Source organism: Pteropus vampyrus, unplaced genomic scaffold (assembly GCF_000151845.1).
Source record: "Pteropus vampyrus isolate Shadow unplaced genomic scaffold, Pvam_2.0 Scaffold60, whole genome shotgun sequence".
In the NCBI taxonomy this organism is placed as follows: Eukaryota; Metazoa; Chordata; class Mammalia; order Chiroptera; family Pteropodidae; genus Pteropus; species Pteropus vampyrus.
Genome location: NW_011888841.1, coordinates 2,052,372 through 2,066,784, shown reverse-complemented (window position 1 = coordinate 2,066,784; position 14,413 = coordinate 2,052,372). Strand labels below are relative to the sequence as shown.

Below are 14,413 nucleotides of genomic sequence, written 5' to 3'. Positions count from 1 at the left end.
GTGCAAAGGTCCAATCAATCTCTGCTTCTCATTGGATAGAAAAAATTTAGTGGCCGTACCCATGGCATCTGGCAGCTGCAGTGCTGAGTGCAAAAAGTAAGAAAGAGAATGAGATACGTTAGGTAAATTAAAAATATACGAATACAGACATGCATATATATATATATATACACACACACACACACACACACACACATACATACACATACATATATATACACTTTGCAATAATGCAACAAAGAGGAAGATACACATTACATGTAAACCCATAGTTGTCTAGGATAGAGACAAAGGGCTAATGGGACAAAAGAAAATTGATGACAAAATAAATAAAAGAAGAGGGGGCCTTGTTGAGATCAATGATGACAACCCAACCAAGGAGTAGGGTTGATTCACCCTCTGCCCCCGAAAATCTCAAAACAAACATAAAGCAACTCCCCACCACCGACTTTTAAAGATTTAAGTTCTGACCCGGAGCTGGGAGTTCTGCCCCCGCTTTCTACACCTGCAATTTGAAGGAAGAATCCGCATTCACATTCAGAACAACCCCTGCCTTGCTTAATAGGCTGCCATTCCCAGAGGCTTTTGTTTTTTCAGTTAACACAAGAGAATAGTGTTAAAAAGTTATTCTGACCCTCGTCAAAGTGGGAAGACTTTTTTCAAGACTATTGCAACAGGAGAGAGAGATCGAGCTGAATTCCGAATACAACAAGGACAGGTTTATAGCCAAGGAGCAGGGTGAAGGGGTTGGTGGATGGAAAATTACTATGAGTGTTGTGGCGCCATCAATTCTAAGACCCACGGAGCCAATTGAGATGAATCGTGAGCGTTTATTAGCCGGCCAGCGACTGACTCTACCACGCAGGGTCAGAGGAGATCAGCTTCGAGCTTCCAGAGGAGGCAGCGTATAAAGCTTAAGACCATATCCTGGTGGTCTTCTGAACAAGCAAGCAAGCAGATTACGGAAAGCAGATGTTGGCTGTAAACGTCTTACACAAAGACAAATGTTTCCGGGGAACTCTTAGATCAAACAGGGCCTAGCAGGCAGTTTCGTTATCTGCATCCTTGTGGCTGTCAGTGCTTTCCTGGGGGCTGGCGCCTGAAGATATCGCTTCCCTGTGACTGATTTATTGGAAAGTTTTTCAGTCCTACATGAGGAGCCATCGAGGGTAGGAGGATTCTTCCTAAACTGACTTGGTAGGATTCTTGCTGGAGACAGGCTGGAGCGATCAGATCTCGAAGGTGGGGATTCTCTCTGAACCAGCTTAGCAGGATTCTTGCAAAACGAGGCTCTACCAGGCTGGACACAGGAGCCCAAGGTTGAAGACTAGTTGAAAAGAGGGCTCGGAGGGGCCTGAGTAAAGTTTGGTCAAGGAGAGAGCCTTCGCCGTTGGTCAAACCAGCGCCTCATCCGCCTTGGTTTTTCTAACATCTCCTCCAGCCGACTCGAGGGCTGCGTGGAGCAGGGGGCTGAGGCCTGACTGAGTGGGACCAGGAGGCCCCAGAGTGCTGCAAGCTGCCGCCCTCCTCCTTCCCCTCCTCCGCTCGTGTTCTTCAGAGTGGCTGCCTGCCCCCCTGTAAGTCGGCAGAGCGTGTGAGCTTCTTGTCTTATCCTCTGTGGATTGAACGCGGACCAGGAGGGCTGCTGGCTGGAGCCAGGGAGGCCCTGCTGAGTGTCAGCGGGAGCAGAGCTGGCTGGGCCTGCCCTGTCTGCTGCTCTCTTGGCTTCGGTCCCAGAAGTGCATGGCTCTGGGGCGTCTCGGTTTTCTGTTAACTAGATGAGAACCAGGGAAGCAATGTCAGAACCAGCTGTGCCTGCAAATTCTGGCAGAGACAATGCACGTAAGCTGTGCCTTGTGTTCCCCAATTTGTACTTATCATTCAGGTCTAGGGGACTGGTTCAGGGGCCGCTGATGACTCCCTTCCCAGCTCACCTGCCGATCCCGGGCCCCTTCCCAGCATCCATTGCTCCGTCTCCCACCTGTGACAGGACAGTCCGCTGCTTTCGCAGCATGCGTCTCAAACATCTGCACCCCAAACATCTGCATCCCAAACATCTGCATGGTGGTAATAGGTACAGGAATAAAAGTAACAGTATCTGTTATAGCCTGCCTTGTGCCCAATGCTTTATGTACATTGTTTCACCTAATCCTCCCCGCAGTGATATGAGAGGCTTGGGTTTGAGTCCTGGCATCGAAGCAGTCGTCTTGGGCAAGTAATTTAACCACGTTTGGCCTCGGTTTCTTGATCTCTAAAACGAGAGTGATGGTACCGGCCTCCCAGGGAGGCTGAAGGGTTAAACAGTGGGAAGCAGGCGCAGCCTGAAGCTCGGTGCCCACACAGTGAGCATATGATAAATGGGGGCTTTTATTACAATCATCTTGATTGTAGCACTTGTTACATCTCTTTACATCTGGTCTCCCCCTCTGGTCCAGGAAGTTGCTGAGGACAGACGTGGCATCTTGCGGAAGTTTGTCTCTGCAGGGGCTAGCCCAGTGCCCGTGTAGAAAGGGTGCTCACTGAATGTCAAGTGAATGGCTGGATGAATCAGTGAGTTGTTACCAGGTGGGGTGGGGATGCATTGCCGTCAGTCACCATCATCAGGAAGCACCGTGAAAGGCACGTGATCTGGGACTCGAAGGCATCAACTACACTTGCAGGCCTGCCGTTCTTCACCCCTTCGTCCAGGCCAGGAGCCGAGAGGGGCAGTGGTTGCCTGCTCTCCCACTTGCTCAGCAGCTCGGAGTCCCTAAGGGCTCCTCCCCCCTCAGTCCAGACCTGCCTTCTAGCACTTACGCAGGGACACGGGCACAGGTCAGGGATGGGCATGGGAACCTACCTCACAGCTATGTCTGCAGCCACAGCCACAGCATGGGGGCTTGATTTCCCTCCACGGGCTCCCAGCCTCTCTGGGGAGCTCATATGTGGTCCACCAACAGTTATGGGATTCTAAAGCCACCTAGAGACTTGCTTTTAGTTGACTGGATCAAAATACCGTGAATTGTGTTTATAATCGGGTAAATAATATGTCGCAGGATTGCTGGTGCCTGGTGCTGCTTGGCTTGCATCTATGCTGGGGCGTGGATGCGGGTACTGAGGACATTGTGTTCCCTGGGATTTGTAGTTGGAAGATAGATCCTATCTCAACAGATTGGACCGATGGACCAAACTGAATAGGGAGGAATTAAAGGGATAAAGGTCAGTTTCTGTTCTAAGGGCCCCAAATCCAACAACGTGCATGCAGAATGGGGCGGACTGAGTTTAACCGAAGCACATGAAAAAGATGGAGGCCTTTTAGGCAATGCAAGGCCAGTACGAAGCCAGGGATGTGATGTGGCCACAGAAAAGCTAGTGCTATCAGGTTATATTAACAGAGACATAGGTTACAGAACAGAGGAGGTGAGCGATACTTTTTATGTCAGCTGACCTCACCTTGAACATGGTGTTTAGTAATGTCAGTGGAGGACTATCAAGATGACAAAGTAACTTAGTGCCAGTTTATATGAGTAAAAGTTGGAGAGATTCAGCTTGAAGAAGGATGATTTGCTGGGTTCACGGTAGCTGACAATCCTTACAGGGGTTCCTGTGGAAGAGTGATTTGACCTACCCTATGGCCCTCTAAAACAGTGCTGTTATGGAACTTTCTGTGACGATGGAAGCGTTTTATGGACGTGCTGTTTAATAGCTACTAGACAGATGTGGTTTTTGAGCAATTACAATGTGAGAACTGAATTTTAAATTTATTTTTAACTAATTAAATTTGAAATCTAAGTAGGTAAATGAGGCTACCTTATTGGACAGTGCAGCTCTAGAGGGCAAAGAAAAGAATAGACAGGGTTGGGAGTTCTTTCTGTAACGTGCAAGATCGTAACTGTTTTGGGCTTTGCAGCCCGTGGGGTGTCTGCTGCAGCTGCTCAAGTTTGCCTTTGTAATGCGAAAGTATATGTGATATATGAAAGAATGAATGTGTCTCTGTTCCAATAAAACTTTATTCATGGAAGCTGAAATTTGAATATAACATCATTTTTACATGTCACAAAATATTCTTCTTCTTTTGATTTTTTCAATTATTTTAAAAGTGCAAAAACCACTTTGAGCTAGCAAATTGATCAGAAATGGGTGGCAAGCTGGATTTGGCCCTCGGGCCCGGGCCACAGTTTGCTGACCCCGGCTTAGACTGTGGGTGGAACCCTGCGGAGTCACAGAAGTTCAACCCAGGAAGACAATGATTAATTAGAAGTAGCCGGGAATGGTCTGAGCATCCTCAGAAAGTGATGAGTATCTTATTACGAAAGTATTCAAGTTCAGGCTGGATAATTAACTACCTGGCAAGAGAGAATATAGAAACGAGTCTATTTAATACAAATTATACTAGAATGTCCTCCTAATTCTGCAGGAGTATTAAAATCAGGATGACAGGTGACTGCTTTAAAATTACACCCGCTTTGTAGAGGGAAGTAACTGGTTTCCCCCAACGTGGTCCTTACTCTGAGCTCCATGTTGCTGGAATGGTGACTCTTGGGGGGCAACGTGCTGGCTCTATGGCTTCGGCAATTCTGCCAAGTGTTCAGGGACCCCCGGACGTGCCTTCCTGGGGGAGTTGGCTGTAGCCCAGGAAAGACAATGCTGAGAGAACACGCCACCGGCGAAACACCACCTCGTTCTGTCGGAGGCCCCCTCCTGGGGATAGGTGGCTGAGGTTAGGAAGCGTCGCCCCCGAAGTTCTCAGAAGGAATTTTAAGTAGGTCTTTCTGTGGGTGTGCCGTGCCTCATTCTGTAACTGGAGGAGGTCACCTCCAACATTCTCCCCTCCAGACAAATGGAGAAAACGTTGCTCTCTGGGGAGCTCTGAGTTTGTCCAGAACGAATTTGAGGACTTGAGTCGGGAGGACAAAGCCGTGAAGCTGTGACCATCCAGGCGTTGGTGGTCCAGCCTGTGGACGGCTAGAGATGGGGTTATTTTATTTCTGTTGCCTCAGCTTCCTTTTTTTCTCTTCCCCCTTTTATTTGACTTCTGTTTATTTTACTTCCAATCAGCATCTTTGTCAAAATAAACAAAACTAAAATATCAACAGCTTCTTCCTGTAAGGAGAGAAGCCGGAAGTGCTGGTGTGAGGTTTAAAAATATTTGTACCTTTATCCAAACCCTAACAACCTGCCCTCATCACCCAAGAGTTTTTCTCTACATGTTTGTCAAGTACAAGAAACTTAAAAGATTTTATGTTGGAGATTTAAGAAAATTGAGGTATATTTTACATGAAGTGTTTTATAAGTTTAAGATGATACAGTTAGATCGCAATACCATTGCCCCTGAAGCATTAGCTAACGCGCCTCCATCACGTCCAACAATTTCGTTTCTTCTAGGGTTGGGAACAATTAAGATCTGGTCTCCCAGTGAGTTGAATGTTTACGACACAGGTCTGTTGTCCGAACCACCCTACTGTGTGTCAGGTCTCGGGGCTTATTTATGAATCTTAAACAAAGACTCTCCCTTTTCCCGTTTGGGGAAAGTCTACACAAACGCAGAAGTGGGCCAAGGGCACGATCAGCCCCAGTGCCATCTCTCGCGTCAGCAGCGACCAGCTCTTGGCCAGTCTTGTGTCGCTGATGCCCCGTTCCCGCCGCCTTTATTATTTTGAAATAGATCTCTAGGAAGCTTTCGATGTGTATTGCACTAATGTCTCGATTCCGTGTCTTCTGTTTCAGATAATCGCCTTCGATGAGTTAAGGACAGATTTTAAGAGCCCCATAGACCAGTGCAACCCTGTCCATGCGGTAAGCAGGGGGTGTTGGTGGTGGGCAGGGTGGCGTCACCACAGGCCACCCAAGGCCCGTGAGGGAGGGCGAGGTTTCGATGCGTAAGTAGGATGAGTAGAGAACATTCTCGGCTCTGAGTACTGTGCCTCTGTGCCTGGCTCAGCATTGCCGAGGAGACTTCTCGTTCTTGAGGCTGCTGGGGTCTTGATTTATCTTGCACGTCAAGTATGGCGGTTCCAGTAAGCCAGGAGGGGCAGGTCTGCTGTGCTGTGTCTGCTGAGTCCTCGGGGCCTCGTGTCAGTGTGTTTTGGGCTCATCTTGGAACAAGGACAGCTGTGTGTTGGCCAGCGTGCTGGGCAGGATACGGGAGCGTCGTTAGGGGTGTCCCCACCCTGCACTTGGCCCGGTGTCTCACAGGGAGACTGACAGGGTACGTTGGTGTACAAAGCTCCTAGCCCCATACTCACCATCCAGGAAGTTTTCGTTCAGTGAGCTACGTGGGCTGAGCTCAGCTTCCTACACCCTGGAAATCTCACCCAGTGTGGTCGTCTGGTCCGGGGACCAGCTGCGTGTGTGCACAGAGCCTTTTCCGAACCCCTTCCAGACCAGCCCTGCTGGGCTCAGCAGATGGCGTGCACATGGGCCACTCTAGTGTGGTTCTCCATCCGAACCCACTGGGCCCGTGTCTGTTTGCAGTTCCCTTCAGGCCTGGATTCCAGGCCAAAGGCAAGTTCTTGTTCGAATGGCTCTGTTGATCTTTTCAGTCAGAAGCTGTAGCAAGGACACCAGGATTTGCTAGTGTGATACCATCTAAACCTGGAGGCTCATGGCAACGTTCCTTAGTGATAGGGACAAAGAGGTCTATTCTTAGCTGCAGGGCCCCCCAGAAAGGATATGCTCTTAGATAGGAAACAAAAGACCAAGGGACCAGTCTTCAGTGTCCCCCTCTGTAAAGTACACGGTTATTATTGGAGCTGTAAGTTTTTTTTTTTTTGGTGGGGGGGGGGTGGGTATACTATATGCTAGAAATTTTATGTTGTAGATTATTCGTGATCCTCACAAGAACTCTGCCAGACGGCCATCACTGACCCAACATACAGACTCTTATCCAAGGACTCGTAGCTCTGAGCAGTGAAGTCAGGATTGGAACCCGGTTCTGCCTGTCTCCAACTCCTGTGTGCTCAGCACCTGCTCCACGTTGCCTGTTTAAGAGTCTTGACTTGATAAAGCCCGAGGCCCTGTTGGCATCACTTTCTTTGATTCTCTAAAACAGAAACAAACCCTTTCCAAGCCACATATGCAAAGCAGAATTTTGTTGCTTGAACAAATTCCTAAGCTCCCCTTGAAAACTGATGGTATTTTGTGAAATAGAATATTCAAAATATTCATTATTCAAATCTATTTGTTTTCGTTACCCACCTGTGCTGACTCGGCTTCTCCGGGCCTGAAAGGGTCACACCCCAGGTCTCCTCTCTTTCTGGATGTCTTCGCGTTTGGCACTAACATTTCCACGCCTGGTTGTCGCTAACCGCCAGGTGCACAGAGCTGCTCTAGACTGGCAGGAAGCTTCCATTTTGGAATGCCGGGAAGTCGAGAGCCTGCTTTCCTCCCTCCTCGTTGTTTGGGCTCAGATCAGAACGTGGCTGGCTTTTAACACCCTGAGCCTTCTTGTTTGACCCCAGGGGAAATGCTAGTGAACAGTCTGTCCTGCCGCTCAGTTCCATCACGCAGAATCCGCACCGGGTTGCAGGTGATTGGTGAAACCATGAGATGTTTTCACGGACTCTGTTTCCGTCTCGCCGTGGAAAGTTTCCCAGTTCACACAGAACGAAGAGAATTAGGGCCGGCAAGGTCTCATGGGAGCTTCTCTGAAAGGTCAGTGTCAGAATAGAACCCGCACACAGTAGGTACTCAGTAACTAATTATTGATGAAAGAATGAACATTGAAGGGTGAAGCCATGTAGCGTACGTAGAAGCTGGATCCCAACTCCTTATTCCTATTACTAAAGCTATACTTCTAATTAGTTAGTGAACTCATTAAGTAGCCTGAGCCCCAAAGGCCAGATATCTTGTGGATAGTCTGAAGCCACCAGGGAAAAGATTCTTGTCTGAGATATTTTTGAAAAATCCGCAAAGTCCCTAAATGGAACAGTGTCGACACCTTTTTCCCAGTTCTGATGATGTCACCCTGCCTGGCAGGAAGTCAGATGCTTGGATGCCTCATCTGGCTGGTCTTCAAGCTCCTTTGGCCCCTGCAGTGGTATTTCAGGGCCGGGGGGCTTGGAAAAGCCACTTCCCCAGCTGGCACCAATGGCCGCGGAGGGACTTGATTGTGTTACCAGTAACTGCCGATTGGGGTGATGTGTTTCTAAGTCAATGCGCCCGCGGCCCGCTGGTTCTTTGGGTTTAAGACCGCCTGAAGCCCCAGATGTTGTTGGACCCTCTGGGCGGACCTTTCCAGGAGGGGGAGTGCTCTGCTGTACCCCTAACTCCCTGTGTTAACGCTTCATCAGCGTTTAAAGCGGTGGGAGAGGTCCTTCGGAGGCGCTGCTCTCTGCTGAGGGGGCCGGTGTGTGTCTGGCACAACCCCCTTCATGCCTGGTGTCTCACACCTTGGCCTATTGTTCTCCGTTTAGAAAACCTCCATGCCCAGTTCTGTGTGTGTGCTTGTGTGTGCACATGCGTGTGTGCATGCACATGTGTTGAGGATGTGCTCTCTCTTCCTAGCCCTGCAGACACTAATTTGTCCTGATGAGGGTTCTCTCCTCTGGGCTGAAAGGATGCACAGGAATTACTATATTTATGATTCCGTCAGGAAAGAGAAGGGTCCCAGCCACACGTCTCCTGCAGATCCCTGAGGAATCTCGTTGCCATCACACCTATGGCAAGCAGATTGCCTTGGTAATGAAAGAAGCACCAGGAGATGCCACAGCTATGCTTGCAGTGGCTTCGAAAACCAAGAAAGCCACTGGGGAAGGGGAGGCAGCATTTAGGGTGTGATGTGAGCATCATCACCTGCCCAGCCACAGGGCACCTTCCCTCGGCAGCGAGTCAGACCCCAGACATGGACTTGCGTGTCTTGAAAAGTCTTAGCCTGGGGGACGCTGCTGGTGTCTGATTTAGTGGGGAGATGACTTTCTCTAAAAACACTCACTTTAGAAGTATAAAGCCAATGGGCAGAGAACGCCCTCTCCTTAGACACTCATCAGGGCACCTGTGCTCTTTGAGGCCCAAGTGGGAAGACCCCCAGGAGGGCTGACTGCAGGCTGTCACACAGGCAGTGAACACGTGCTGCCCGGTCTGCAGTCCGACCGTCTTACAGGTACATGAGGCTGAGAAAGACTTTGCCTGTAGGACAAGGTCCAGACGCCTCTGCTGGGCTGAGAGGGAAGCTGAGCCCATGCGATTTGCTGGCAGAGTCTGTTAAGAGCAAACGACTGTGACAAGGGAGATGGACAAAAGTTAGGAAGAGCCACCGGTGGGAGCATGCGAGCCACCTGGCCGGGAGGAGCCGCCGGCGGGTTCTGCCTCCTCTCCTGGGGGCTGAACGCGGGGGCTTCTCCTGCTCTGACCTCCCCTCTCCTGTCTTTCTTGTGCGTCCTCCTAGAGAGAACGGCTGAGGAACATCGAACGCATCTGCTTCCTTCTGCGAAAGGTCAGTGCAAGAGCGCCGTGGCCGTGGCCGTGGCCGTGGCCGTGGCCGTGGCCGTGGGTGGTGACACAGTGGAAGCGGCCGGCGAGGCTCAGCGCCTGCCCAGGCCCTGTCTCCCCAGGAAGGGGGAGGGCGGCGGGAGCCAGCGATGGGTTCTTTGGAAGCCTTTAGAGACAAGGGGAGCTAATTAAGAGGGGTGGCCATCAATCAAAGTGTCAGGACAGTACTGGATATTTTCAAGTGCCTTTATCTCTGCATAATGACGGCTGGCATTTACAGCTGACGTTAGGGCCTTTGTTCCTGTCTGGTTCTGGGCTCAGGACTCCCTCCCCTGCCTCCCCCCCCTCCCCCCCGCCCCTTAGGGAAGTTTTAACTGGATGCTGGGTTTCCTTCGAGGTTTCAAGGTTTCGGCCTGCCACTCAGCTTTGCAGTTTGATTGATGGCATCATTGGGATGGGAAGGGACGTGTTATTGAAGGGAGAGCCAAGTATTCAGGGAGTTTCTCTGAATGGGTGGGCAGTAGGTCACAGCTGCCCTAAATGCATTCAGGGAGCCCATGTGCTCACACATATTCATGTGTGCGTGTGCAGCTCAAGCAGCACAAGCTTGGTATTCAGCACAATTCCGTGGCATAGCTGGAGGACCAGAGAGACCAGTCTGTCACTTTCCAGTCAGGAAAGTGTGTATTTTTGCAGCAAAGTGTAAAGAACAGCAACTTTCAGGTAAAATAAGCAGTGCGCATAGCCTTGAACCAAAGGACATCCTTGATCTCCGTCCAGAGCGGGTGGGCGACAAGCTATAGAAAAAGCCACCTGCCAACCCACAAGGCATGTTTGAGCCTTATATGAATAGGAGAGAAACCAAATGCCATGCCAGCATTGATAGAAGGGAAACAAATTTGCAAGCTTTTGAAATTTTTTCTGTGTCTTGCACAGGAGAGAGAGCTTAATCAAGAAGTTAATTATTTTTCTAGCTATTACATGTCCTTGAATGTTTTCCAAGAAACTCAGTATGTATATCATTAGCAGGGGAGGTTGGCTAGAGAATGAAAGTACATTCGAGTGTACTGGTGATCCAAGGAATAAAGCACGGTTACGAAAATAACATGACATTTGGTATTAGGGGTAATTCGCAAAGCTGAAAATTATCTTCCCCAATGACACCTTGGGCACCGGTCACCCGCTCCACCTGTCACTTCCATAGTCTCTGGTGTGTGTTTTAAGACTGAAACCTGAGTGTCTTTCACACTCCAAGTCGCCCTTTTCCCCCAACCGGAATGCACCCTCCTGAGTTCTCTGGAGGTTTAAACCGTGTCCATCCCATGTTAGCCATGCTCATCCGTCTCTATTACCTGACCATTGACTCTGGCCACACAGTAAGCAATGGCCTGTGGCTGCCTCTGCCAGTGTCCTGCTCCCCACACCCTGGACCTTTCAAAGGTCAAAGCCAAGGCTATTAAAGTACACAGGCTATGCGAGAAGGAGCTGCACGGGGTGGCGAGCACCCCTCGACCGTCTTGAAGCAGTAACGAGCCACACGCCTGCAGCTTTATTTCCTGTGGCCTCTTCCTTCCTCCTGCCCCAGGCCTCCTGCTGCAAGCACCTCCATCCATCTCTTCGCCACTTGGTTCTGTTAGCTCTTCGCCTCTGTGTCTCTGTGCTCTGGATGCCCGGGGCCCTTTTCATTGATAGCAACATGATTTCTTTCCGAATATAATTTCAAATTGTTGGCGTTTCCGATGGTCTGGCCGTCGAGGTCTTACGTTTCAGCTTAATTTGGTCATTGTCTGTGTTCTCACAGACACGCTGAGGGCATGCGAGTCTGTCTCCTGCCGCCAGAATGTAAGTTGCGGAAGAGCGATGGCTTCGTTCTGTTTACTGTCGTATCTAGTGACATAGGAGGAAGAACAGTAAGAGCTTGCTGCTGGCGCTCAGTCGATATTTCTTCAGTAAGTTAATGACTAACGCTAAGTTTCTGACCCTTCTGTAATCTACATCTTTGTTGGGAATACTGGGATAATCAATAATTTTTTCGCTTCGTTCTTTCAATAGTGTCCATGACCTAGCACAAGACTTGTGTATTTTAGTGCTAACATTTACTACTGAACATCAGATACGTATTTTACAATCAAACCAAACTCTGTGTTCATCATGGACAGAGACGGTCTCTGACCCACACTTTCTCCTCTCCTATTTCTTTGTGCCTCTGCCTTCTGCCCTCTTCGTCACCTGTGTTTGTGTTTCAACCTCGTTAATATCTTCCGTCAGCCAATTCCGGTTCCTTCCACCCGAGAGGTGGCGTAGGGGGTGGCGAAGCATAGAGGCTCTTGCTGCCTCTGCCCCGATTCGCTGTGCAGCCCTCGGCGTGACCGCACAGTGCGGGGAGTAAGCACAGCCCCCTCCTCGTAGGCGTCGGAAGGAAGTGAGATAAATACACGCGCATCTAGCTCACGCACACTCCGCACATAGGAAATGGTGGTTTTACCATTACCCTGACCCTTAGCTGCCGCCTAAAACTCCTTATGACACCCCTGAGCACCCACCCTTGGTGCTGAAGCAGGCTGACCTCATCCTTGGCTGGCAGTGTTCCCCTCAGCGGCCCCTCCCATTTTCTTAGGTGTCATTGGTGTTTGGTCAGCGTCATAAGGCGGGGTGGCCTGGGCCTCCTCCCTTCTGTGTCTCTCATTCCGAGCGGGCTTCTGAGTTCCAGTTCCCAAGCTGGCGCGTGCGTCGAGGACGGCGGGGAGGGGTTAATGGGTTTAGTTGGCACCACCACCTTCTGGGAACCGTACCTTCCAAGAAATTTCTTGGAACTCATCTCCTAAACACCCCAGAACGCGAAGCATCTCGGCGGTTGACTGTTGTTAAACCACCTCCTCAGCTTTCTCGGGAGGAAGGAAGGGAATTGCAAAGTGGATCCATTTTTAGCTCTGTAATTATCAGAAAATGTGTCCTTCGGGTAATTGTCTGAACTGCAGGATTCTTGTGTCAACTTGTGCTTATGATTCATTTTTTATGGCAAGAGCCACTTGCTTCTCAAGCTGCTCTTCCTCCTGGAGCATGTCGCCGGCTCTGCGGGTCGCCGTAAAGGACAGGTTTGGGGGTGGGGAACACCGTAGAAAACAGTTGGGTTGATGGCTGCGTTCAGGCGCAAAAAGGGTCCTCATGAGGAGAAGACTGACCAAGGGCCTCCTGTTGCATCTCCAAGTTCAGGGAATGGTTAGAGGAAATGAACTTGAATGGCCAAGATCGGTACGACAGGAAAGAGTAAATTTCTTTATAAGCCATGGTGGTTGGTTGGCCTCAGGGAGCTATGAAATATTTACCTCCCTTAAATCAAGTGAGCCAGCTTCATGGCTGAGGTGGTTTCGAGTTAGGCTGAGCCTGCCGGAGAGGGGGCACCGAGCTGCATAGTTTGGGATGTCCCTTCTGGCATGACCATTCTGTGATTGTCCATTTCACCCCCGATTTCCCCGGGAGTGTGCCCCGTCTTACTGCAGGTTTCCTGACATTCGCGGGTGTAAAAAGCTCCGGTGGACGGGTAATTTTCACTCTCTCCATTGAGCAGCACGTGGGGTGCGGAAGAGGAGGATGAGCAGGTGGGTGGGCGTGGCCGGGGTGTTGAATTCACTGGGAGGTGTAAAGGCTTGTGGGGGGAGGTGGGTGCTCCAAGTTTAATTCTGGAAAGAAAACTGCACCGATCAGGCCCAAAGTGTTACCACGCGAGGCCACCTGTGCCCTTTCTCTTTCATGCTTATCAGCGCCACCCCTCTGTCCTAGCTAGGGGAGGTGTCATGGTGTGAAGTGCAGCTCAATGGTGTGAACCCCGAATCCACATAGAAACCACATGATGTGGTTCCGAAAGCGGGGTCGGAGGAGATGGGGAGTGGGTAGGTATCTGCTGATACTACAAATTTACAAGTAGTTTCAAACTCTGTCCCAATTTCTTTGACCTAAGAGGAGGCTGCTAAATGCATTTATCTACCAGAACCCAGAGAAAGACCCATGCCATTTTGGAGAACAATATTTGTCATGCAAATATTAAAATACTTGGAAGAATGGTGAAGAAGGGTATCTTTTCTCGAATTACTGGCACTCCCGGCCTCAAGGGGCTGCTTCGATTTCCAGTGTCTTTCTCTCATAACGTGTTTCTTCTGTGCGCCTCCGGAGGGAATGGTGTATTTTACTTGAGAGACATAATCCAGTGAAAAGGGACACAGAAACTCGGAGGCGGACGTGTGGAATGCCTGAGACAAACCAGCCCTGACTCAGAAGTTTTCCAGATCAGAAGTCTCTCTGTGGCTCGGGGGATTTCTAAAGCGCGGCAATGGTGATGGCTGCTTGTGTTTCTTGAGTGACCGCTATGTGCCCTTAAAAGTATTAACTCTGCTAATCCTCACAACCGCCCTACGAAGTAGTCACGATTAATAATAGCCCCATTTAACAGATTAGGAAACCAAGGCTTGGCGAGGTTAAGGATTTATCCCGGAGTCTCGCATGTTATAAGCTGGTAAGGCTGGGGTTCTGAGCCAAGCCTCTCTGAACAGAGTCTGCATTTGAATCAATCACCCTGCAGGGGAAATCGTCGGTTCTCTCTGAAACATGCCCCAGAAGGACCAACCGCTACAGCAATATCGCTCAGCTATTTTAAAGGGAAGATTTGAACGCTGAGAGCCGCACAGGGCTTCAGGGACCCTCTGATACGCTTGGCTCGCCGTAATGGGTCCAAGTGGATTCCTTTAAGGCTCTTTTCTGATTCTATTTAACTTCTTGGTAGGATAGTTCACCCCTGGAGGGAATGTTTGAAGAAAAGTAAAACTCTCCTGGAACAGAACTTGCAACTAGTTCAGAAACCGTGTCTCATGTATAATTTATTTCTAGACGCTTTCTGTGGCAAACTCCTTGTCAGTCGGAGCGAAAGGGGGAACATTTTCCTCGCTCTATAAATAGTGGTGCTGTCATGGGGTTTCCGAACCAGAGGCTGGGGGGGCCTGGAGCAAGAACC

General features: G+C 49.9%; 1 protein-coding gene across 6 annotated transcripts in view; it reads left to right on the top strand.

Moving 5' to 3' along the window:
- The window catches only part of CNIH3 (cornichon family AMPA receptor auxiliary protein 3), a 171,682-nt gene that overhangs the window by 118,848 nt on the left and 38,421 nt on the right, over positions 1-14,413 (top strand). For 5 of the 6 annotated variants that reach the window (XM_023531012.1, XM_023531016.1, XM_023531015.1 and 2 more), the window contains 2 exons: positions 5,707-5,775; positions 9,365-9,412. In XM_023531012.1, coding sequence (XP_023386780.1) covers positions 5,707-5,775; positions 9,365-9,412 — 117 coding nt within the window. The remainder of the gene's footprint in view (positions 1-5,706; positions 5,776-9,364; positions 9,413-14,413) is intronic. The other variant, XM_023531011.1, reaches the window with a different exon arrangement.